This window comes from Nesoenas mayeri, assembly GCF_963082525.1.
Source record: "Nesoenas mayeri genome assembly, chromosome: 3".
Lineage (NCBI taxonomy): Eukaryota > Metazoa > Chordata > Aves > Columbiformes > Columbidae > Nesoenas > Nesoenas mayeri.
The window spans coordinates 71,306,460-71,330,363 of record NC_137544.1 but is presented as its reverse complement, the minus strand read 5'-3'; the positions used below and the strand labels follow the sequence as shown (position 1 = coordinate 71,330,363).

The following is a 23,904-nucleotide window of genomic DNA, read 5'->3' as shown; positions in this document are numbered from 1 at the left end:
GCGCAGCCTGGCTCTTTTGCGTTCAGCTGTGACCTTGAGAGCTGATTAACAAGATTGCACTCTAAAGGATGCAAGGCTTCACATAAAGCAGTGAAGCATGTACAGGCCCTTGAGGGGTACTTAGAGTATCTCATAGACTCTAATGGTCATTCCTTTCTCTTTAATGCTATTAGGTGATTCTGGCTTATAGCAATCTTTAGTACTTTTCTCTTTATTTAATTTCTCTGCTACAGATTTTATGAATTATCCTATTAGAACCCCTCTTTCATGTTTAAAAGACAAAGTGCTTTATATGTCTGATACACTTCTCCAGCTATTCAGGTATTTTGGTTTGTTTTATTAGTTTTACAAAATCATAAACTTTGGCACAGTAAGAAGATCAAAAGTTAAGGACAGTTATGATTAGTTATACTTGAAAACTAAGTAGTACTTGTGACAAGCATGCAGAGTGCTTTGAGTAGAGAATACTAAAGGGAAAAACACTCTACAGTCAGCTCATTGACATTTCTTCTGTTTCAATGCAATAACTTTAAGGTGCTGCATATAATACTGAAAAATAAATAAAAAAATAATTATTGGGAAATATTCTAGGCATAATTTTCATAGCTTTTGATGAAAATTAAAATACTGCAAAAGCCTGAATTTTTTCACAGGTGCAAATGAGAAGAAAATCAAGACTATAGTGTACCTGCTTGGTAATACAGGCACAGGAATTTTCTCCCCAGTGTGCTGCCTATACATGAGTCAGGCAGCACGTTAATAGTCTCCCTCCCTGTATGAGATGTTCAGATTGGCCTATTTAAGCAATAAAATACGTGACCTTCTGCTATTGTCCTCTGACAGGCCTCAAGGAGTTCCTTGGTCAGAGGGAGAATAATTTATTTATTGTTTCTGAATTTAGGTATTCCATTATGGCTGTGTTTCCAGTTTACAAGAGTGTCTGTGTTCAAAAAACTTGCCATAGAGTCTGGGTCTCTGAATTCAAGAACATGACCTTCAAAACACTGGGTTATTTTTTTTAATATATATTTTATGCTTTTCCCTCCAATATTTCATGTAAATACAATTTTTATTTCCTTATATTATTATTTTTTTTTTAAGTAAGGAAGTAAACAAAGTTGTTGAAAGAGTTTGGAGAGGAAGCTGTATGAGAAGCAGCTAAAGTCACTTGGTTTGTTCAGCCTGGAGAAGAGGAGATTAAGAGGAGACCTCATCACGGTCTACAACTTCCTCACAAGGGGAGGAGGAAGGGGAGGCACTGAACTCTTCTCTTTAGTGACAATGACAGAACCCAAAGGAATGGCAGGAAGATGTGCCAGGAGAGGTTTAGGTTGGACATTAGGAAAAGGTTCTTCACCCAGAGGGTGGTGGAGCACTGGAACAGGCTCCCTAGGGACATGGCACGGCCCCAAGCCTGACAGTCTTCAAGAAGAGATTGGGTAACACTCTCAGACACATGGTGTGACCTGTGGGTTGTCATATGCAGGGGCAGGAGTTGGATCCTTGTGGGTCTCTTCCAACTCATTCTATGAGGTAATGATAATCCAGAAAATTAATTAATGATAATCCAGAAAATATTTGTGGAGAGCAAAAGAGTTAGAGCTCTCTATTTGCTGCTAAAATATCTTGTAACAAAACCAGAGAAATGCTGATTCTCTGAGTTTATTAAGAAAAAAAAAATGTGTATATCTGAAATTAAATCAGTGGCATTCATCTTACAAGTTGACTGATCTCAACAGTTTGAGCTACTAGTATTGTCTTTGACATGGGATGAATTTTCCTGTATGTACCTGTATTTCACAGAATTGCAAAATTGCTGGTTGGTTGAGGTTGGAAGCAATCTCTGGAGGTCATGTGGTCCAGCCTCCCTGCTCTAGCAGGGAGTGGGTTTTCCCCTGACACTTCAGCAATACAATATCATTGCTGACTCAATGACCCACTCACTCATACCTGAACAGAACCCCTCTCAAAGTCTTGCTCATCTTTTTGACCCTTACAGACTTAAATGTCAGTGAAGGACATGTGAGTACTCTGTAAGTGATATTTCATCTTTGATGCTAGTCTATAATAATTTTCTTTAGAGTAAACTGGATAATGCTTTATTCTTTCCTTTGCATTCTTTAAGGTATTTGATGCTCAAAATAAAAGGCTCATACTTTATTTTAAATTTCAATTCATAAAAAGTACCGAGAGAACTGATAAATATTCAGTATACTTTGAATAAATATTAGTATGAAAGTCTGAACCAGGGTCCAACAAGTCAGCAGGTGGAATAATACCTACTTTCTGTAAGTCTGTGATCTCCATACTATTCATTGCACATCTCCAGTGTAATTGGAACATCTATTGACCATTCCTTAATGAAGTATGAACCATTCAAAAATGAAGTCATATTAGAAAGTCTGGCCAAGAAAGATTTAATGATCTAAGAGGCAGGATTCATAATTGAATTACTATTAGTGTCTGTTCTTTTTTTTTTCCTTACCTTATTATAGAGGCAAAAGTTGAAAGAGAAGATTTAAATATACTATTTTAAACATATAATAAGCAACATATAAATTGAATTTGACTAAACGCATGTGACATAGCTATTATGTAAGCCATACGCAGTTTGTTAAATATGCCTTAGAATTTTTTTTTTTTTTTTGTATTAAGAAATGTTATTCAAAGATGTTTCATTTATTTCAGGAACACATAGTAAAGTAGTAAGAAAATTTAAAGAGAACTATGATTACCTGCATAGGTTTGTGGTTTTGTATATGTGCTTTATTCTGTTAAGGTATATTGAATTGTCATACAATGTAGCCAAATGTGGGTTGCTCTATCTATAGAGATTCTGAGGAGCCCACAGATGCAGAATGGAGCACCTACTTATTGCTCCTTAAGTAGTATATGCTCTTAATGTTCAATGGAACTTGGTGGGAGTTTGTAATCTATTGACTTCTGGTAGTTTTCTATAAATTTCATCAACTACCTGTGTATTATTTAGGCATAGAAATATATACATACAAATTCCCCTCAAGTAATTCGATCCTTCAAGTCTTAGTAAGGGTAATCTATGGACAGTACTTGTTCTGCTTTCTGCTTTATTGTACGGTTGCACCTTTGTTTTCTAATACATTGTCCTCTCTTCTGTACTACAAATTCTCATTCATAGCCTATACTTTCAAAAAACTCTGAGAATAGTCTCACTTAAGGACTTGCTTTTCAGGACTTTCACTGTATGGCCATAAATGTTAATATTTATTTCAAAACATTTAGGGTTTCGAAGAAAGTTATTTAAGACATGAATAGCAACCACATAGCTATATTCAGTTAGCTAAATTATCAGAATAGCTGTTTTAACAGTGTGTCTTATTTTGGATTTAAGACTCATTTATTTCACACAAAAAGGAGTACTATTTGAAAATACACCATTAGCTACCTGCAAAAGGGTAGTACCTTTATTGTTATTCAGTGATATTGGCAAGCTGTGAAAATCTTTTTCCAAAATTAACTTTTATTATTTAGAGGCTCATAAATTATTGTTTCTTTGACTGACTCTCTATGTCTATGTCTATTTGAATTATGCTTTAGTTAATGAAACGCTACCTTCTAGAAGTGTGAGCAATATAAAATAATAACTTAAAGCATTGTAAACATCTTTCTCAATCTTGTTGCCAATTTTTGTGTCTTTAAAGTCAAATTCCTATTACACGGACAGAGAGGCAAGCTATTATTTTAAGAAATCATTAGAATAGCTAAGGACATCGAAGCACGTTTTGTTTAAGTGACACGATGAAAACAGAAGGCAAGGTTCAATCGTACCCTGTCTTGGAGACAGCATCATGTGCCAAGGTACAGGAAGTGTTAAAGGAATCAGTTCCCCCATTGCTGTTTTTGTATTCCCTGTCATTAAAAAACTCAAGTAGCAAAAACTCAGACATTTTTGTAGGTTATTTTTATCTGTCAAAGTTAAGGTATTCCAGTGTTCCTGGAGATAGAAAGAATTAGGAGAAAATATAGAAATTATTTTAGTGTGTTAGAGGGGCTGCACACCTCTGAGAGGTGATTGCTTCTCGTGCCACTGTGGCAATGTGGCCACTTGGCAACTCCTGCTCTGGTATTAATGTATTTCCCTACCCCAGGAAAAAAAAGAAAAATTGTTTGCCAGTAAGTCAATTTTTTTTTTTCTTTTCTCTCATGTCTTTAATTTAATACATTGTTTAATGTTACTTGTAAATCAGGGATGAAATATTTCTGTAGAAGTGTCCTTATTATGCTGATTGTTTGAGGTTCTGCAGACCATTCAGACCTGAATTGTGGCCTCAGTTCAGCAAGCAGTTGAACCTGCATTTAGTTTTACTTTATCTAAATAATCCTATCAAAGTAAACTGGATTTAAATGCAGGTATATGTGCTTTCCTCAGTCAGGGCCTAGACTCATCCAGTCTAATCCTTCTTCTTTTTCTGAATGCTATCTTCACATCCAAAAAGTAGTCATAGACTATCTTTAATGAGTCTGTCTTTGTGAGGTGGGATTTAAAATGGTTTTTGTCACAGGAAGCAGACCTAATAGTGACAATTCAAATTTATTTTTTTTTCCTGGTGAGAATAAGACAGTTTTTCCTGGAAATGTCTGGAGTCAGGAGAATCAGGGTATCACTGGGGAGGGCTCATTCCTGTACCCTTTGCCATCTTTTCTAGTGGTCTCTTCTAATCTGTATCTACACAAAAAGATGCATTATGTATACTTTATCCTTCACTTTGCTGTTTATCCTGATACCTTGTAATGACCCCTTGTTTTCAGATAGTTATTTGTATTTTTTGTTCATACCGCGTCAGAGCTTCCAGTTTCCAAAAAATACACTATATATATTTACAATTCAGATGGTATTTATCTAAGGGTTAGAGTATTTACCCTAGTATTAAAACATATTAAAAATATTTCTCATGAAAATTAATATTTTTCCCAGCATGGTAGACAATATTTTTGGCATTTCCAAATGTGTTACAAAAAAGTGAGCATTCCTTCAGATTGCAGTTCCTGATCAGGAAACAGGGTACTGTTGCTCTGTGTTCATGTTCCTTTCCTTTTTCTAGTTTGTTTGTTCTTTTCCAAATGTAAGAATGTTATTTCTTCCTTTTCCACAAGATTCATAAGATTGTATTAAGCTCCTAGGGAAGCCAGGAGAACATTCTGTGATGTCCTTTATTCCCATGTGCCTCTCCCTCTCCCTGCTATGCTTATTAGATTCTGTAAAGATGATGATGATGATTATTATTATTATTATTATTTAGATCAAAACCAAAAGGGGAGGGAACAAAAAGAAATAAGGCATTACATTAGATCTGTCAAGAATGTGCAGGAGGACATTTTTGATACAAAAAGCATCTTTATTTCCTTTATTGTCAATATTGTATTTTCCTCAATTTTAAATTCTAAAGTTTAACAGTAGTTTTTGTCACTTGGGCAGAACATTCCATAAAAATAGTAATCTGAAAAGAAAATTTTCCACTTGGCATTTACTGACATCTGTCTTACCATTTTCTGTATGCAAGAGTCAAAACCACACAGGTAAAATGATCTATTTTCAGTTGCTTTTCAAAGTTGCATTTTTAACATGGCATTTTGCAGTTATTTTAGCCTGCCTTTTATTACCACACACATAATCAGATGCCATGGGAAAACTGATTCAGTAAAGCTCTGTGTACTCAAGTGCTAGCATAGGATGTCATTTAAACATATGTTTAACTTTTAACATGTGAGTAGTGGCTAAATACACCAATAGAAGAAGAAAGGCTTATTCACATTAACTTTTTTTTGGTTGCTCCTTACTAATCTTTTTCTTCTCTAGTGGCTTGCCTCGTCAAGGTTAGATCAAAATATGTAGATTTTGAGAGCCAGGAACAAAGGTGAACAGACACCACAGAAGCAGGTACTTGTAACCTCTCAGTGGGGCTAACTACCAGTCTCCTGATGATTGGATTTCAGGACCCGGGGCAGAAGAACAATCAATAATTCCTTTGTTAGTGGGAATAGGAAGCTTAAAAGGCAAAATTATTTTAGGAACTAAAGGCTGGAACCTTCCTTCCTTGCTGGGACACTTGTTTCATTGTTCCTTTTTTTAAAAATAACTCTTGGTCTCCATACAGTGTCGTGCTTCTTGGACATTTAAACCTTCTTTGCTACTTTCATGGAAGTGTATTTTTCTTAAGTTTAATTAGTTTGGGGTAACAATGCCAGATAGTACAGTAAGCATGAAGTCGATGATTTGTAAAAGGGTATGGTCAGGTAACTGACAGCAGAAACTAGAGCAGTAACAGCTTGGGCCGGGCTCAGGTACCTGTAGGTTAAATACTTTATAAGGATTGATGAACAGTCCATTTTTTTGCCCTGGATTTCTGAAGCACCATTTGTGTAACCGGAATTCCAATAGTTGCCTCTTCAAAGTAAAATAAATAAAGACTTTGCAGATCCAGACCTATGCTATAATTTTCTTAGTTTCAGTATTCAGTGCTTGTTGGAGTCACTATGCCTGCATGGGCTTGGTCCAGAGATTTTGACACCTCTTTTTAAAACTGAACCATTCAGTGGTTACATCTTGCTGAATACTGCAAGATGGAATTAGTCAATTGAGCATTTTGTAGCTGTTGCCATACACTATGATTTGACTCTGGCAATCTAAATATCCTGATTTTCCAGTTGAGGAATGTGATACTTTCCAGTTTGGGTGTGATTATGCCAGCTACTTCCTTCATATGCTGGAATAAATACTGGGAGATTTGCTTGCTTGCCTTCTTGCAGGTGTGACTTGCAACCAAGGAAAATGAAGAAGCCTACTCTTTCTTAACTGCAGGTCCTTGGTAAATGATAATATTCCCCTCAAAGGTCAGCTTATTGTTTTTAAAAGGCTTTGTAGATGTAAGTGGAACTAGAGAACTTTGTACTTTATGTAAACAACCTTGCAGTTTTGCTCAGCTGCTAGCGAGGCTAGCATAGAATTGGCATGACTGCACTGAATCAGCTAACAAAGCCGCCTTACTGCTTGCAAATTGTTGTTGAAAAAAGGCAAACAACCAGCAAGCCCTATGGTGTGACCAGCAATACTGTTGTATTTTCAGGTTCCAGATAAACTGTAGCTTTTTCAAATAAGAATTGTCACAATTAGAATGACTTCATAGGGAAAAGGAATCTCTGGTCAAAAGTCATTAAATCAAACAAAGCATCCATGGAACAGGCTGCAAATAAAAGTGGTTTTCTTCCTGGCTTTAAAAGATCTAAGGGTGTCTCTCCCCGTGAGACTGGGGATTAAACACCAGTTTCAGGTGAGGGTGTTAACTGCTGCTGTGGGTAAGATTTTGATTCTAGGTCTGAGATCCAGTGAAAGTGTTTGTATATTATTTTGTCTGTAAAGGAGATTGATCCATTTGGTATTTTGATACACTTTAATAGGAAGTATTCAGAAAATATTTGTCAGAAAAACTGTGGATGCTTAGACAAAAATGCTTACAATTCAGACAGAGAGATTAAAAAAAATCAAGACTAACATCCTTGTGCATGCCAAGACAAAGGACTTTAAACACAGTGGAAATATTTGGTTTTAATTATATTTTTATATACAACTGACACTTCATGGATTCAATGTTGAGCAACCTAAAGAAAAATAAATGTTATTCAGTTATGAAGTCGATTTTGAACACACATCAATAGTCAAATTCCATTCTCACTGCTAGCAGGATGGCAGTATATAATGAATAAATGTATTTGATTTGCTGAGCAACTAAAAACAAGTATTTTTTTTTTTTTAATAAATAATCCTTCTCTTATTAGTTTGGAATGTGGAGGGGCAATTGTGTTATGTGAGCTCGAGCTTTGGGGAGATATGCTTAATCTTGATGAGAAGTTTCAAGTGATTATTTAGTTCTGTGTAAATGTGTTTCCATTTTGCCCCTGCAGACCTTTAAGATGTGCTAGCGTACTTGTTCTCTGGATAGAACACAGAACATATTCATGTGGCTATAATTTAGAATGGGAAGTGGAAAGCCTAATACCTACTTTGGGAATAATTGAGACTTACATTAACTTTGAAGCTTAAAACTACAGCATGTCAGTAGTGTCTCTTATTAGGCTGCTCTATCAATGCCACCTTTGAAAATGTTCTTCCTGTCCAAAATTGTTGATAATCTCATAGCTGCTCTTTGGACACCATTAATTTTCTTCCCCTTCCCTATTGCAGGGAATTTACAAGTGGTTTCTGCATGGCAGTGGTACAGTCTGTACCCAAACAAACGCTTTTCTAGAATTAGACCAATTATATCAGGTGGCAGACAAAATCCTGTTATCTTTTGATGTTGACCAGTGTTACTCTCACATTCTGGTTGAATGCTGGGGAGGTTATCAGCCCAGTCACCTGCAGATTTGCTCGCGATTTGTTCTGTCTCATATGACTTATGTAGAAACGAAGGGTATTGCATGAGAACCTAATGTTACCCTTCAGAAAACCTGGTTTATATTTCTGTTAATTTAGAATCAATCTTGTGTATTTTTTCCTTTCCAGGAGCAAGTGTATGTTCTGACCTTGGCCTTCAGTTTTGTCATCTATGGAACGTGCAAAAAAAAAAGCATATCTATAAATTTAGTTTTGGTATATAAGCTTCCAAAAGACATGGCTGGGTTTGAGGTGACAGCAAGCTGTGCCATCAGCTATGTCTTCTAAAACACCTCCATAGAAACCTTTATGGAAGCCACCTTGATCAGAGTAAAATTGCAACTGAACTAGTTCAGTTCTTTCATATGAATGTACGTTTTCCACCTGTTTCTATTTAATTCTGTTAAAATTTGAGTTGTAGTTCTAGCATTTCGCCCACGTGTATTTTTCGGTTTTTTTTAAGTGAATGGTTTGAAGTTTGAGGTTATTACCTTGAAAAAAATAGCAGAATAGCAGTTGTCTGTCCATGGAACCATAGTGTTGTCTTTGTCCCTGTGGTATTATACTCTTTTCATGAGACAGTTTCAGACCTTCATAACACTTTTGGTTCAAATTATATTAGTCTCATCAGTTTGATTCACTCTTTTCAAATTCTTGATGCTTTGTTGCCAAAGTATGTTCACCCTTTCTGTACCAAGTACCTCTCCAACTCATTCTACCCCAAAAGTCCTGACTTAATCTCTTGAGGTCTGCAAGTTTTTCTTTATTTTTCAGAATCTCAGAACGCTAGCTTATTTGTATTTGATTGGCAACCTTCAGCATTGTTTGTTTGTTTCTGGTTTGGTTTTGTTTTGTTTTTTAAATGCAATTAGGTTTATAGAGTGAAATATTTTATGTGCTGATTTTATGAGTATAGCTTTATTGTTGTGATTTTAAATTGCAACGACATGAATTTTCTGTGCTGAGTGAGTTATTAAAAACTTCTCCACTCCTGCCTTCAGAATTTTTTTTATTTTAATTTTTCTAAATCTCTTCTAATGATGCCTTCTAGGTAAAGAGGTAATTTCATGGGAACTTCTGAAGACACAGCTTTGTGGCTTAAACTTTGCTTACTTTGTGACCTACATGTATATTTTCACAATCGAGGATGTTTCATGACTGTTGAAATACTTTTGCCTTTCAAGAGCATAAAATAAATAATTCACAAAGCATATTTTAACCAAATACAAAAATAGAGAGATATTTACCTTGGAATGGAAAGGCTTTTAGAATTAAATTCTTCACAGCTGAGTCAAATATAAAGCTGATATTCCTATAGTTCTTGGATGCTGCTAAGTAGCGTGAGTAATGCTTGTCAAGGTACCCCCCAAAAGCAAAATTGAAGTAGATTGATCCCCTGCAACCATTTTTATACTCTACTCTACTCTACTTATACTTTATAGATTTTATCTTGATGGATCATTCGCCTGACCATAATTACAGCCAAGTTGGTGCCAATTACAGGATTGTGCTGCTTACTTTGTGGCCGTTTTTATATCTTAAATGAGATCTTTCCAAAAAAAAAAAAAAAAAAAAACAAACCACCAAACCAAGCAAAAACCACACCAAACCCAAACAAATAAGCAAAAAACCCAAACAAACATAAAACAAAACAAACAAACAAAAACTTTAAGGTTATCAAGATTGTCTTTCTAGTGTAAGATTGTATTGTAAGAAAGCCTGTGAGGTTTTGTTAAGGTTAAATGACTTTTAAGAACAGGACTTGCAGAATATCCTTCTCCCATCTTCATAAGTTTCATCTCGAGGGATTTTTTTCATAGTTTATGATAAACTTACATGTACTCAATTTTACCTCTTTCTTAGTTATTATGTATTCTTTGACCATTCTTATTCTTGTGTGCTTTAAACCTTCAGTATTCTGAAAACACTCTAATCTTTCTGCTCAGTACTTGATGTTGCAATGTCACATAAAGCAGGGTACAAGTGTGAAGCCCAGCACTGGAGGTGATGATATTTCACTTCTTCTGAATTCATTAAATATTGGGGTATGAGACAGCAGTTGGACTTCATTGTCTTTTATGGGCCATATCTAGCTGAGGTAAACATATTCGGGGAGGGGGAGCAGGAAGGAAAACAATATCCAATTTAAATGTTTCCCAATATCACTTAGCTGCAGAAGAATATATTTTATAGTTGTTGATTCTCAGTCCCATTTTTCCAAATAATAGGCATGCTTTTTTTAAAAAAGTAAAATCTTAGGTTCTCATCTTTTCTGTCTCATTTACTCTGCTTTTCTGGGCTGGATTGACCTCTTTTTATTCATTGTCATCCTAGACTTGTTTTCTCTGTTTATTTTCTTTCATTTTTTCTCATGTTTCTCTTTCGCTTGTGTGTGAGAATTATGTTGTTTGAAGTCATTTGAACTAAAAGCATAATGCTTTGAACCTAGAATTGAATCCCAGCTGTGTTTTATTTGCTGCCTGTAGCTCTATTTGCCCTGAGTGGATGAAAATTATTTCCACATGAATCTGCTTTGGCATGTAGCATTTGGGTTTGGGGCTAAATTTGACCAACTGCAAAGTAACAAGTTTTGACAAAAAAATTGTTCATATTTCGTTTGTTAGATCCACAAAAATGGTTTACTTCTCTACAGTAAATACCTTTTTGGAGATTGTGCACAGTCTGGCTTATACTCACTTTTCTTATACTTTGTTCCATCTTTCTTTTCTTTTCCTTCTTTCACAGGTTTCTAGTGCCCCACGTTCACTTGAAATTCATTGTAGAGACTGACCATTCATTTGAAAAACTAACTTACTAACAAAATTAATATTACCATATGTCCTGTCTGAACTGAGCAGGATTCTGTTCTTTACTGATTCCAAATTTCTACATGAATCTGTTTCTCTAAATGGTTAATACTTCTAAGTCTTGGATGGCAATTCTGAAAGCTCAGTTCAATGACAATTTTGCATTAGAAGTGTGACCAAACGAGACAGCATACTTTTGTGCTTGAGCAGGGAATGGAAGGAGCTTTTGTCTCTGTTATTCTGTGAGAAAGAACTATGCACAGTGAGTTAAAGTAGGAAACAGAAAATGCAGGTTGAATCATGAGGGGTATAATTGAGTTATCTGTATCTCTTGGGAGAAGGGTAGTTGCTTTGGATGGATAATCTGTCACACGGGAACATATCAGAAAAGCTATTAAAAGCATAAACAAATAACACAGTGAAAAAAGCTTTGCCGTGGCCTGAATAACCCTTCGGCTGAGGTTAACCCATATATAGGAGGAACAAACTAAATATTTCTTGCCCTTTCTACAAACAGTAGAATTTTTATTTATTTATTTATTTTTACCCTGAATATATACTTGGAAATCGGCACAAAACTTAATTTCCAATGCCATTCAAAGTTTGGCTTCAAACATTAGTTGTATCCCCCCAAAATGTTACTCCTATTACCTTGCTTCAGTCATTGTTTTTTTTTTTTGTGAGGTTATTGTTAGGCTTATTAAAAAAAAAAAAAAAAATAAAAAAATTGTTTCTTATATTGTTAGGGATGTCGTCTTATTGTTCTTTTCTAAAAATACTTTTCAGATATGTGTTATCACAGAAACCTATAATCACGATTCAGTTCATTATCAGTCCATGATGTGTCAAAATCCCATTAAGTGCAGTGACAGTGCCATTGACTAAGGACCTTTGCTGCTGATGGTAGTGTCTGAAGAAAAACAATTTCTGTGTTACTTTGTATGGTGCCAATTTTGTTGTAAATGTGCATATGGGTATCATGTAAACACAGCAGTAAGAATTTCAGCATATACTTTTCCAATTTCAAGGAATAATGTTTTAGCTTTTCACAGAGGAACCTCACTACTCAGATGTGAAGAGGCTCCCAATGCACTTTCCAGTGTTCTTCAGCTCCATCCAGTATCTAGAGATTCCTCAGATCCCAAGTCCATATAAATTGGACCTGGCAACATTTTGAAAGAAGGCAGAACTCCCTAGTTTGCAAGGACATTTCTAGACTTCCTTTGCCTTAGAGTCTTGCTTGCTGCAAGGGAATGGATCCATACTGAAAATGCTCTAGGAATTTCAGTTTATGCTCAGAATATGGTTTTCTCTGTTGTTTTGGTCTCATATTCCTTATCACTCAACAAATTAACATGAAATAGATGCTTTTGTAAAATATAAGAGTGGCAGAAGCAGCTCAGATATTCATTATGAAAAACTAGTGACTGAGGTATAGGACATGTTTCAGTTTAAAAGGCAATTTAGTCATAGCTAACATGAAATTCAGAAATTTTTGCACATTGTACAACTCTGCTCTTTGGGTATGTGTTTTAGGAGCAGCCTACAGCAGGCATGGGAACAGTTCGCATAGTGACTTCATTTGCTGAGGCAAAATCAGGTTTAAACAACTATTACTCTGGTGCTACAGGTGATGGTTTATCAACTAGACCATCTAATTTTTTTTTTTTTTTACAGGTAGAAATGTTCTTAAAACAAACTTCTGTAGAATTTTATTTTGGGAAATGTTGAAAACATCCTTCACCTAAGAAGTAATTTCTGCTTCAGATTTTTTCTAAGCAGCTTGCAAATTTAAGGCCCATTTCAAATTTGATGTGAACAGTCATACACCTCCATGTCATGGCAGGGGTTTTCATGGAGAGACAAGGCAAGTGAGTCTGCCTCATCCTTTTTTAAAGATGAATTGCTAATTCTAGGCAGGAACATTCTGAAGTGTGCCTAAATGCCATTTTCCTTACATTAGTGGAACATTGAGGAATTATATGACTAGGCAGAATTAGAGTCTCTTCCACTATGTATGAGAGACGTGGTCCTGTGCAACACCGTGCCTTCATCAGACAAAGTACTGGAGGAGAGGCAGTGCCACTGAAATTTCTTTTACTTTGCTTTTCCAATACGAAAAGCAAAATGGGGAGACAGCAAGCCCTATATATGTGCCAAAAAGAGAAAAAGCAGCAGATTGCTTAAATTGGCTCTCCCTGAGTCCACACTTGCATTCTTTTCAAAACTCTGTAAGATTAGAAGGAAACATTTTAAAATAAATAAATCAGGTGAGTGGTAATGGTACTTCACAGTATGCAGGATTGAAACTGGCCTGCTTCCTATTTGTGACAGATATGTTTGCTGACCAATGGGGAATGCTGAAATGGTAGAAGAGATGCGTATCTTGCGCATTCGGTTGTGCTTCCCTTGCCCTTTTCTTGAACAATCATTTACTGTTAATTATGATGGGAAACAATAATGCTTTAACAAAACAAGTAACTCAGATTAATCAGCTGCTTTGCAGGCAGACACTTCCTGAGTTCCCTGGGGTTTCTATCAGCAAATTGTAGTAATGATGCTGATTTGCACAGAGCTATTGTTTCAGCTGTAAATACCTGAATTGATTACCCAGGAGCCCTGGTCTCTGTGTAGCATTGTTTTGCTTTGTTCTTTATTATGTTAGGTATCCTGCATAGCAGGGGGCCTGTAACCACGGTAGAGTCACCTTGAGACTTCAAGTATGGTAATCGAAATGAATTCTTTGTTGCTGTAAATTACAAACAGAACAACAGCAGCCTGCTCCCACTTTTATAAATATGTATGGTTTCCCTGCCAATGAAATTATGGTGAGGGATAGATCAAAGTGAATTAGTACCTGTCAAGCAAATTTGATAGGTCATTTTGTACTTTAATTTTATTTCTTTTTCTCGGCATTGTGACACAATAACAAAATTAACTGTTCTGCTCTCCTTATAACAGAAGCTATTGACCACGCTAAATATTGTTTCCAGAAAATGCTGCATTGACAAATAAAAGATTCTTCTATATAGACCAGCTTGACAGTACATCTGGCGCATATGTGAAGTACCCACAGCAGCAGTGTGCACTTGTACATGGTGATGTATGAACTCTGTTTTGTTGTGTATATCTGAAACAGTACAATTTGTGTAACAGAAAGCACCTGATCTCTTCTGGTTATTGTGATAGGACTGCTCTTTTGTGTGTGTGCTTCCTGTCATACAAATTGTTAGACCTTTGTGCCTGTAGTCACGGTCACTGTCATATTTCTCAATATTTCTCTGAGTATATCCACAGCCAGTGGCACACACACATGCACACTCTCTCTCCCCCACCTCCTCTTCTCTCTCCCTTGTAAGATGGGAATTTCTGGGTTGGTCTTACTTCGAGGTGGCTGAAATGGTCCAATAAACGATCAGCATTTCTTTCTTGCCATTTCCATTGATAAGGATCGTGGCTGAAATATTGGCACAAAACTAGTTCCTCCAGCCCCAGGATTGTCAAAGGCTGAAAGGAATCATGCCTCAAACATTGTAGCAGGAGATGACACATTCAGTATAGGGTGAACTGCAATTTACATATCAACGACAAGCTGACAAGCCACAGCCCAAGCCGGCTGGCCAACACCAGAGGTGGGGGATGAGCCATAGGGCACATAGCTCCATCTTCTCATATGCCCAGCTTCGCACACGAAGGGGAAAAGCTGAGACCCTTTAACATGGCCCAAGACTTGTAGATCTTTTACAATCGCCCCTTTCCCCCAGACTTTCCTCTACTTGGAGAGCTATAAAAAAGCTCGACCTAAAACAGCACTGGTAGGGAACCTACCACCCTGAGGACTCTCTGCCCACCAGCTTTGCCACGAGAACTGGACCAGACACCGAACAACGCTGCGCTCCTGAACTACAAATCCCAGCACCATCACCACAGGGCACCAGAGGTCATACATAACCATACAAGTCTCGTCATCCACTCTGCGGAGCCATAAGAGTGGCTGGATCCCTCATCCTTTTCTTTCTTCCTTCCTCTCTGCTTTTCTCTTTTTTTTTTTCTTCTATACTCCTATTTCTTTATATCTTTCTCTCTCTCTTATACCTTAGTTTTCCTTCCCCCTCTATCACTCTCTCTTTTGCTTTTGAACATATAAGAGTAACATTATCTTAAGCTCTGTTGTTGGATTCTTGATAAGTTTTGTATTATAACTACTAATGGTGGCCAATACATTGCTTTTAGAAGGACTCTTGCTGTTATACTTTTGCCAAGCCACTATTCACTGTAACTAGTATTCCAACACATACTTTTGGTAAAACTCATAATTGAATTAGACCCTGGGAGTGATTGTCTGTCATTCACTTCACATAACCATGCAGAATTAACCCAGGGTTAACTCACGCCTGATCTCATCTGTTGAGTCAAGGTGCGTGTTGCGTTCAGAGTTAACTCATCCCTCATCCCATCTGTTGGGACAGGACAATGAGACAACTTCATAGCAGGTGGCATCTCTTCACATTAAAATGGTCTCTCAGACAATAAATGATCTACCAGACAGAGCAATTATTTTCTGCTGTTCTGACACACCTAGCAAAGATCTGAAAACAGGCACGTATTCATGTGAAGATCAATGATGAGGTTAGAGAAAAAACATCTATATTGGGTATGGAGAGCCATGTCTCACAAACAACTTGATTTTGCTGAACCAGATCTGCAGAAAGATCCTAAATATCTGTGTTAGCAAGGGGAAACTCCTTCCAGGAGATGCAATGTAAGACAGTTAAACTGGAGAAATTAGAGCAACTGGAACAAAATTGCAGGAGTTTCCCATTGTTTTTTTCCTTAGCTTAGGCTGAGGCTAGAACTTGTTTGTTTTAAGATTAAAGGAATGGAAAAAGAAAAGGAAAAAAAAAAAAAAAAAAAGGAAACATTTTCATTATTCCTTATTGCTGGTATTCTTTTGCCAGAGCATTTAAATAGTCCTATACACAGTTCACGAAAACAAGATTCCCTTGAAATTAATTTTAATAAAACATGAATGGCTCTGTGATGGGTACATTACTCAACCCTGCAGCAATAAATTAAGGACACACACCCCAAGGGGAAGTCCTGCCCAAAACAATCATGTTGCCACAGAGTAGAAGTCTAAGTTACTGGAACATTGATACTGTGAGAAATTAGATCCTGCTTCTGCAAGCATATGTTAGCAACATTGGTGCAAGTAGTCTCCAGTGACTTTAACTGGCTAACTGCTTATTTCTGCTATAGTAAGGTGCAGAATCATGTCCTCTGTAGATATTTTTCCAGATCTAGCCTCTGATGAATTGTTAGCTTTTTCAGAATAGCTGTAACCATGCTCAGTTGCATGTCCCTCCTTGTATTTTAGATGTGGAAGGCGTGCTTATTTTACCTACCTGCTAAGTAAATGATGGCAAGAGTTAATATTTAAACAGTATGCTATGTTGTGTTGTGCTGTCTTTAGTTTTTTCAGATGCTTTGTGATAATTGATGCAAAAAAAAACTACAATGCCAGCTTAGTGTTTAATGCGTCCGTTTTGTAGGTGAAATAATTGTGAAACAGAGGAGCCAGAACCAACACATCCAAAGGCATGGGCTTGCAAGGGAATGCTGAAGTAAACATCGTGTGATATCTGCAGAACACTTGAGGATCTTGTTTACTCTCAAGGGATGTCTTTACAACCTCTTTCAGTCAGATTATTTGTCAAGCTAACACAATGGTAATCCTCAGAAATCCATGTTTAAAACTACTAGTCTAGAGAACTTCTCCATCTGATGCAGTTAATTGCAAAGTAGGGATAAAAGTCTTCTCTGTGCTGCTCCTTCTGCTGCCAGCGGGATTCAGGAGTGTCTCCTGCCCTGGTGCTGCTGGGGCACTGGGCTGGCAGGCAGTTGCCAGGCAGCTCCTGCAGGCACCAGATGGCAAAGTCATCCAGCCTGAGCTCTGGGCGGACCTCAGGATGCTCATTTCTGTCATCCTGCTTTAGTTTGGTTCTTCAGCTCCTCGAGAGAAATATCATCTGTGCCTCTGGCTTTGATTTTCTCTGAAAAAGCAGTGTACCTCCCTGACTGAGGCATCTGGTTACTATAATATGAATAACAAATGATATTAATGTAGAAGGTCTGCTATGGTTTTCTTATACATCTCTTGTGACCAAGCAAGGAGTAACGTGAACTTAAAAAAAAAACAACAAAGGCTGTTTAGTCTATCTGGATGTACAGAAGTTCTGTCTACAGCTAAATATGAAGCAGCTGGAAGAACAGCAAATGGAAAAACTGCAACTCATAATATCTCCACAAATTAGACTATGTTTACTTCAGGTGTATTTTCTGTGACTGAATTACCTTTGTCACACTTTGGCCAGGCTGGATATTGGGCACATATTCCTCAGTGCCTTTCACTCCAGTAGTATTAAAAATTGCTTGCTTTCCAGAAGGTAATACTGTTTTCATAATTGTTACTGGCTTATATATATATTTAGAGTCAAGCTGGTTGTGTAGAAAGTTTTTTGGTATTTCAGCTTAACTGCAAAATATGGAATAGATTAAATTGTTTGGGCATTTTCTTGCTGGTGTATCTTCAAAATATTTGGTCCAAATTCTTGCCTGGTGTAATTTTGCCAAGCTCCAGTGATTAGCCAAAAAATAATCTGGCCCATTGAGTCTGTATGAACTAGATGTCAGTTTTCTGTGAGGAAACAAAAAAAGTGGCTATACCAGTTGAAAAACTACTTCATTTGATACTGGAAAGGGGCTTTTTAATACAGCTTTACAGTATATGTTTATTAAATATTGTTGAGAAGACAAACATATTTTTAAAAGAACAAGAATAATTATTTCTGTTGCTTATATTCTTTGAAAGTGCTACATATCATCCTGATGTGGAGGTCAGGGAGTTCACCTTCTTAACAGGAAATAAAGCAATATTCTGCAGAGAAGTCTCATGTGACTGCAGTGTATGGTCTGATTCATCACTTAATGTGCCAGGTTAGGCTTGGCTACCTACCCCATTATTACGGTTGTTCCTGTCTCAGCTGCTTCAGTGGGGCTGAGTTCTCTGGTAGTCCACAGCTGAAGAGTTGTCCGTAGCTGTAGAGTTGTAAACATCAGCACAAGGACAAAAGACTTCTCTTATTAGCGTCTAAAAATATTCCAGCCAATCGTATTGCAGGCCGATAGATGACAATTCCATGGTGCGTGAGATTGAGGCAAGTCTTTGGGATGTAATAAGTTAGCAGATGGTAAGGGAAACAATTGGCTTCTTAAGCTTAATGAACTCAGAAGCTTATTTGCTCAAGAAGTGTGGGAGTTTGTTGGTTTTTTTGAGATACCATGTAGCACAATGATGTTGTGTGTCATTAGGAGCTGGGGAGGTGAATCCGCATGTGAGCCTTTAGGCTGATGGGATGTGTGCATAATGCAGTGGTTGTGTACAATACACTGCTGAGCTACTAGAGCTATACTTGGCACACAGCATCCTCTACAGGTATAGGCTAATATATGCCATGGCAGAATAACAAACTATGAAGCCATTATGTCTGACTTTTTGATGGCTTTCTGACTTAGTTGCATTTAGAGGGTTGTGTGCCATAATTGTTTCTGTCATTAGCCAGGAGGATCATTTTAATGCTGATTTTCAGTTTCATACCTTTTTAACATTGCCTTTTTCGTATTTATTATTTTATATATGTGAGACCCCTGGGAAGAAATAGAAGCCATCCAAACCATACAAAAATCTTCGCAGTAATGCTCGCTATAGCCAGTAAGTGTTGGGATGTCTGTGTTTTCCTGACCTTGCAGGTGGCAGAAATCTGCTGTGATACCAGATGTCAAGCTAAAATAAGAAATAGGTACAGACATTATTAGGACACCAATTGCTTCTTTTTTACTGCTAACATTTAATTCAAAATACCATATGTATGCTTATCTCTGAGATTCCAGAGTGTAAGTTAGAATTTTAAATTTTATACTTAAGATTTTTCAGTCTGAAAACTATTCTATATTGCATGTACTCATTATCATGTGTGTGCTGTAATTCAGAAGAGTTGAGAACTTTGTCTAAGATTATAAATTCACAATGCTAGAACTTGAACAGTGTCGCCTGATTTTTGATTAATAGGTGAAGTTCTGGTCACTTCTTTTACTAGTTAAGCAGATGCTGAAGAGACACACGTTCACTTGATTTTCTATATTCTCATTATGCTTGTGCTCTCACAAGTAGCTTCCAACTGTAGTAATGTAAAAGCTGCAAAAAAGTTTTGATAATTTTAATCCTTAGAAGAAAAAGGATCACTCTCTGAATTTTTAAAATGTAAATTATATTTGCCAAGTACTGATGATTCTTACTGCTCTCTAAAAAAATCGAACTTAAAAAAGCAAATGTTTTTGTTTATTTACAACTTATTCTTTCTGCAGTGAATCAAAACCAAACTTACATGAAATTAAATTTATGCCTTCTTTGCTGCAGTCCAACCATATTAGACTACCTTATGGTGTAATTAATATTCTTTGTTCAGTACAACAGTAGAAGTACTTCTTTTGTTGGAAACTCTTTCCTTTGGATGTATCACTGGGAACAGAAGAGTAACAAGAACTCCGTTAGAATTACCTTACTAAGTAAAGCCCAGATATGACCACTGCTAATATCATATCCTATATTGCTGAAGTTCTTAATGTGTATAGAGAAATCCATACAATTCTCCATCTTCACTAGACCAAAAGAACAGAAAATACTTTATAGAATAAAGCTTGAATATGTTTTGTACCTTAAGACCTGACAAGCTTGAGATTTTTAATGCATGTCTAGTTTAAACACTTTCTGTATTTTTCTCTTAACTCCATTAATTAACTGCAAAGTCAGCCTTTTTTATTTCTATAATTTGAGGACAGTTTCACTAAACTTCTAAATAGAGTCTTTGCTTCCCTCTCTGTTTTTACCTTCATTTCTTGCTATGATCATCATCCTAGCCAAATCATTGTGTAAAAACCACACATTTTGTTCTTCTGTGACTGCCTATGCAAACACAATGTATGAGTACGTCTGTGCAGGTATGTGCAGTACATGTGCAGGTACATGTGCAAGTACATCTACATACCTGTGCAGGTGTGTGGATATATAGATGTATATACTTGTACGTACACGTGTGCATGGAGGAAATTCAAAGCTCAGTTAGAGTTGAAGCTGGCCAGTACTGTAAGGGACAATAAAAAGGGCTTTTAAAAATATGTTAATGGCAAAAGGCAAGCCAGAAATAACATAGGCCAATGAGGTGACTGGAGAAACTATAGTGTAACTCCTTCCAACTGAACTTATAGAGGGTAGACTTGAGAAAATAACAAAGTAAAGACAAAACCTTCGTGGTGTATTTTTGTTTGCTCCTGTGAGTTCAGGAACTGTAAATTTTATTTTTCCTTTTTTATTTCTCACTGGAACAGTCTCCCCAAGGAGGCAGTCTCGGCTCCAAGCCTCACAGTGTTCAAGACTGGACAACACCCTCCGACACATAGTGTGAACTCTGGGGTTGTCATGTGCAGGGACAGGAGTTGGACTCAATGATCCATGTGGACCCTTCCAACTTGGGACATCCTATGATATAGACTTAAGAATTATGTTCTGTAATAAGGAGCTATAAACTTAAATTAGCTAGATACCTTCATATTTGTTCTTGTTTTGTTTTTAAATACACACCAAATATGGTTCACATTCTTTTACCTGCAGATTTCCTTCCAAACTCTGCATTAATCGGAATTTTAGATTACTTTGTTTTCCAATGCCAATCACAGTGCCTTCACCCTTTACAACAAGAAGGTTAAGGTGATGTAAAAGAATACAACAAATATGATACATGTTTGAAGGCTACAGCAGCTGAGAGTAGATGAGGGTGGCCGTAGAACACTAAAAGATTATGAGGTTAAAAGGCTAAGGAAGACCAGCTGGCTGTGTAACATATTGCTGTTCAGAGTGCATTGCTGCTAAATTGAAAAACGAGTTCAAACTGCAGGTTTCCAGGATGCTGCAGAGGGGAATGCATAGCAAATGTAGTTATTTCAGCCTGGGTAAAGAGTAAAGGAACATGAACTATTGAATGTTACTGGCACTGTTAGCAGCTGTTTATTCTTTCTCTGGGCCTTAGGTTAAGGACCGGGACAAAGCACAAAAATCAAGAGAAAGAAAGTGGATAAAACCAAATAGACTTTGGAGACACTGTAATCCCTTATCAATGGCAAAGTAGGAATGATTTATCTCCTTTTTTCTTATTTTATGTGCATTCTATCAGAGTGAATCTCCAAGTCATTTACAGATTTATTTATGTTTCTTTACATTTATTGAGAAGATATGACTCAGTCTGGAAATACAGATCTGTGACTTCAGCCCCTCTCTTTATTACAAATGTCTGTATAACCTAGAGCCCATGTGTGGCCCCTAGCCACAGGTGTTATAAACAATGTCAGCAAGGAGAGGTAAGAGAAAAGGGATGCCTAAGTGACTAGTCTAAATCAAGAAAAACCTATAGTCACATTCCTTTTCTGATACAGACTTGCTCTGTGACCTTTAAAAAGTTGCATAGTCTTGTCCAAGGCTGAGGTCCCCATGAGCAGAATGGTCATGCTAGTCTGTAACAGTGTTGCAAAGGTAGATGCCATACAAATTTTGAGAAGACATTTCTCATAGAAGTCAGGGCTAGGCAAGCATGTGTTCTCTATATTAATTCTATAATGACATATGAGTAGACAGAATAGTTAAACAAAAAAGCACCCCAAAACCACAACAAAACCCGAAACTGTCAGTTGGAAAGACTTTGTAAGGGTCTGCTTCACAACTGTGAATGTTTGCCAGCATTTCAAGATGCATAGCAAAAGCAAGAGATCATTCTCAAATTTTTACAGGCTTTTTTTTCCATATGCATTTAATGGCACTGAAAAAAGGTAATTTGAAAATTGATTCACTATTTTTTTTTTTTTTTTGCCATGACAAAATGGTAGGTATTCATGCAAGGAGCTGCAGTGAAGAAATTGGATTCTTCCACAAAAAAAAGGTTATATCCTCTGGTGGACACTTAGGACTTATTTTATGTTCTTCAAGGGAATGTATCAGTTGAATATAGGGTTTTTTTAAATGGTATTTTAAAAAATATATTCTTCTGTACATTTTTTTTTTTTTTTTTGAATCTTGTGCTTTGTGGTAAATTGGCCCTCCATCCTCCATTCTTCTTGTAATTAGATCAAACTTTGCAGGAAAAGCCATCTTTATATGCTTTCTGGCACAATGAGTTTGAAGCCAGTTTCCCAAAAAGCATTAGGCGAATCTGCACTGTGCGTATTTTGTGTGTTGCAGCAAAACATCTGTTCAACTTCTTCAACAGCAATGTGCAAAGAGCAGATTGAGTTTAATTATTTACAACTTGTGTCATGCAAGGCTCAGCTAGAAGTTCTCTTTTCTGATTTTGTTTCCAAGAAAGGCTCCAATCATATATCCTAAATAAAATCGGTAGAGGATTAGGAAGGGAGATTTGTAACATTTTTTTGCATTCACTTGTTTGTTTCCTGCAATGTGTTAATCCTCACATTTTCCTCAAAACAATATCTACTTGTTATTGTGTCTATATATACAGGAAAATATTTTGAGCCTCTATTTGCAAACAACTGTGAATTGCAGAAATGTTTGTGATCAAGATCACCTGGGGGGAAAAATAACCAAAATACAGTTTTATTGAAAACAGAACTTATCACTGTGTATAGTAATATAAAAACACTGTAGCTTTACTACTGCAAAATATAATGATTTCCATAACTGGTGTATAGTTTTCTAAAAGAAGAAAATAAAAATAATGAAACTGCAGAAGAATAAATATTTTGTCTTCTGCTCTGTTAAAAATCAGATTGCATATTAATGTGATTTAAGTGTATTAAATGACTTCCAAATTATCTGTCAGAGCAACTAAAAAAGAAAATTCTTGAAAACTAAAGTTTTAAATTAGAGCAGTCATCAATTACATATTAACTATTTACTTAAGTAAATAAATTGGCACTAATATGAGAGGCTGATATTGCAACTTACATTGAAAAATATAGATCCATATTATAGAATTTTTCTTCAAAGATATTAGTGTATTATTATTGTTCAAGCACTGGAAAAACATGTTTTTATATTAGTCTATATTGCAAAGTATATATACTTCTTGTATGTATAGATTTTACGGTAACTGCATCGCAGTCATGACAGTGTGGGACAGCAATATGACATCTTGGACATGGTATTTGATCACAGGGTGCCACTCTGAAGTGGTGCATGGCTGGTAGAAGTTAAGGTTAGGGTACAAAAAAGACCAATTGAGACTTTCTGGACCTTTCTTTTAACAGGGGTATTTAGCATCTATTTCAGTCTGTGTGGGAAGATCTTTTCTGGCATTTTGATGTCTGCTATCATCCTTGTCACCCTTGGCTCTTCAAAGATTGTTTGTGGGGACTATACACACTGAGTGATGGGAGATAGGTGGGAGTAAAGAATGGTTGGCAATGCAACCTGGTCCCTTTGTGCCTAGCTGCTTTAACTCAAATAAACTGTTTTTCAATAAATAAAAAAAAAAAAAGGGGGGGGGGGGGGGCGGGAAGACTTTCATATTATGCTTTTGAGCAACTGAAGCAGCTCCTAGTAGTCCCTTAGGGTTCTGGGAACAC

At 36.6% G+C, this 23,904-nt stretch overlaps 1 protein-coding gene across 1 annotated transcript in view; it reads left to right on the top strand.

Moving 5' to 3' along the window:
• The window catches only part of PRKN (parkin RBR E3 ubiquitin protein ligase), a gene marked incomplete at both ends in the record, with an annotated part of 576,161 nt that overhangs the window by 231,713 nt on the left and 320,544 nt on the right, over positions 1 to 23,904 (top strand). Inside the window, 2 exon segments of the mRNA XM_080341443.1 lie at positions 13,883 to 13,892; positions 13,896 to 13,942. Coding sequence (XP_080197569.1) covers positions 13,883 to 13,892; positions 13,896 to 13,942 — 57 coding nt within the window.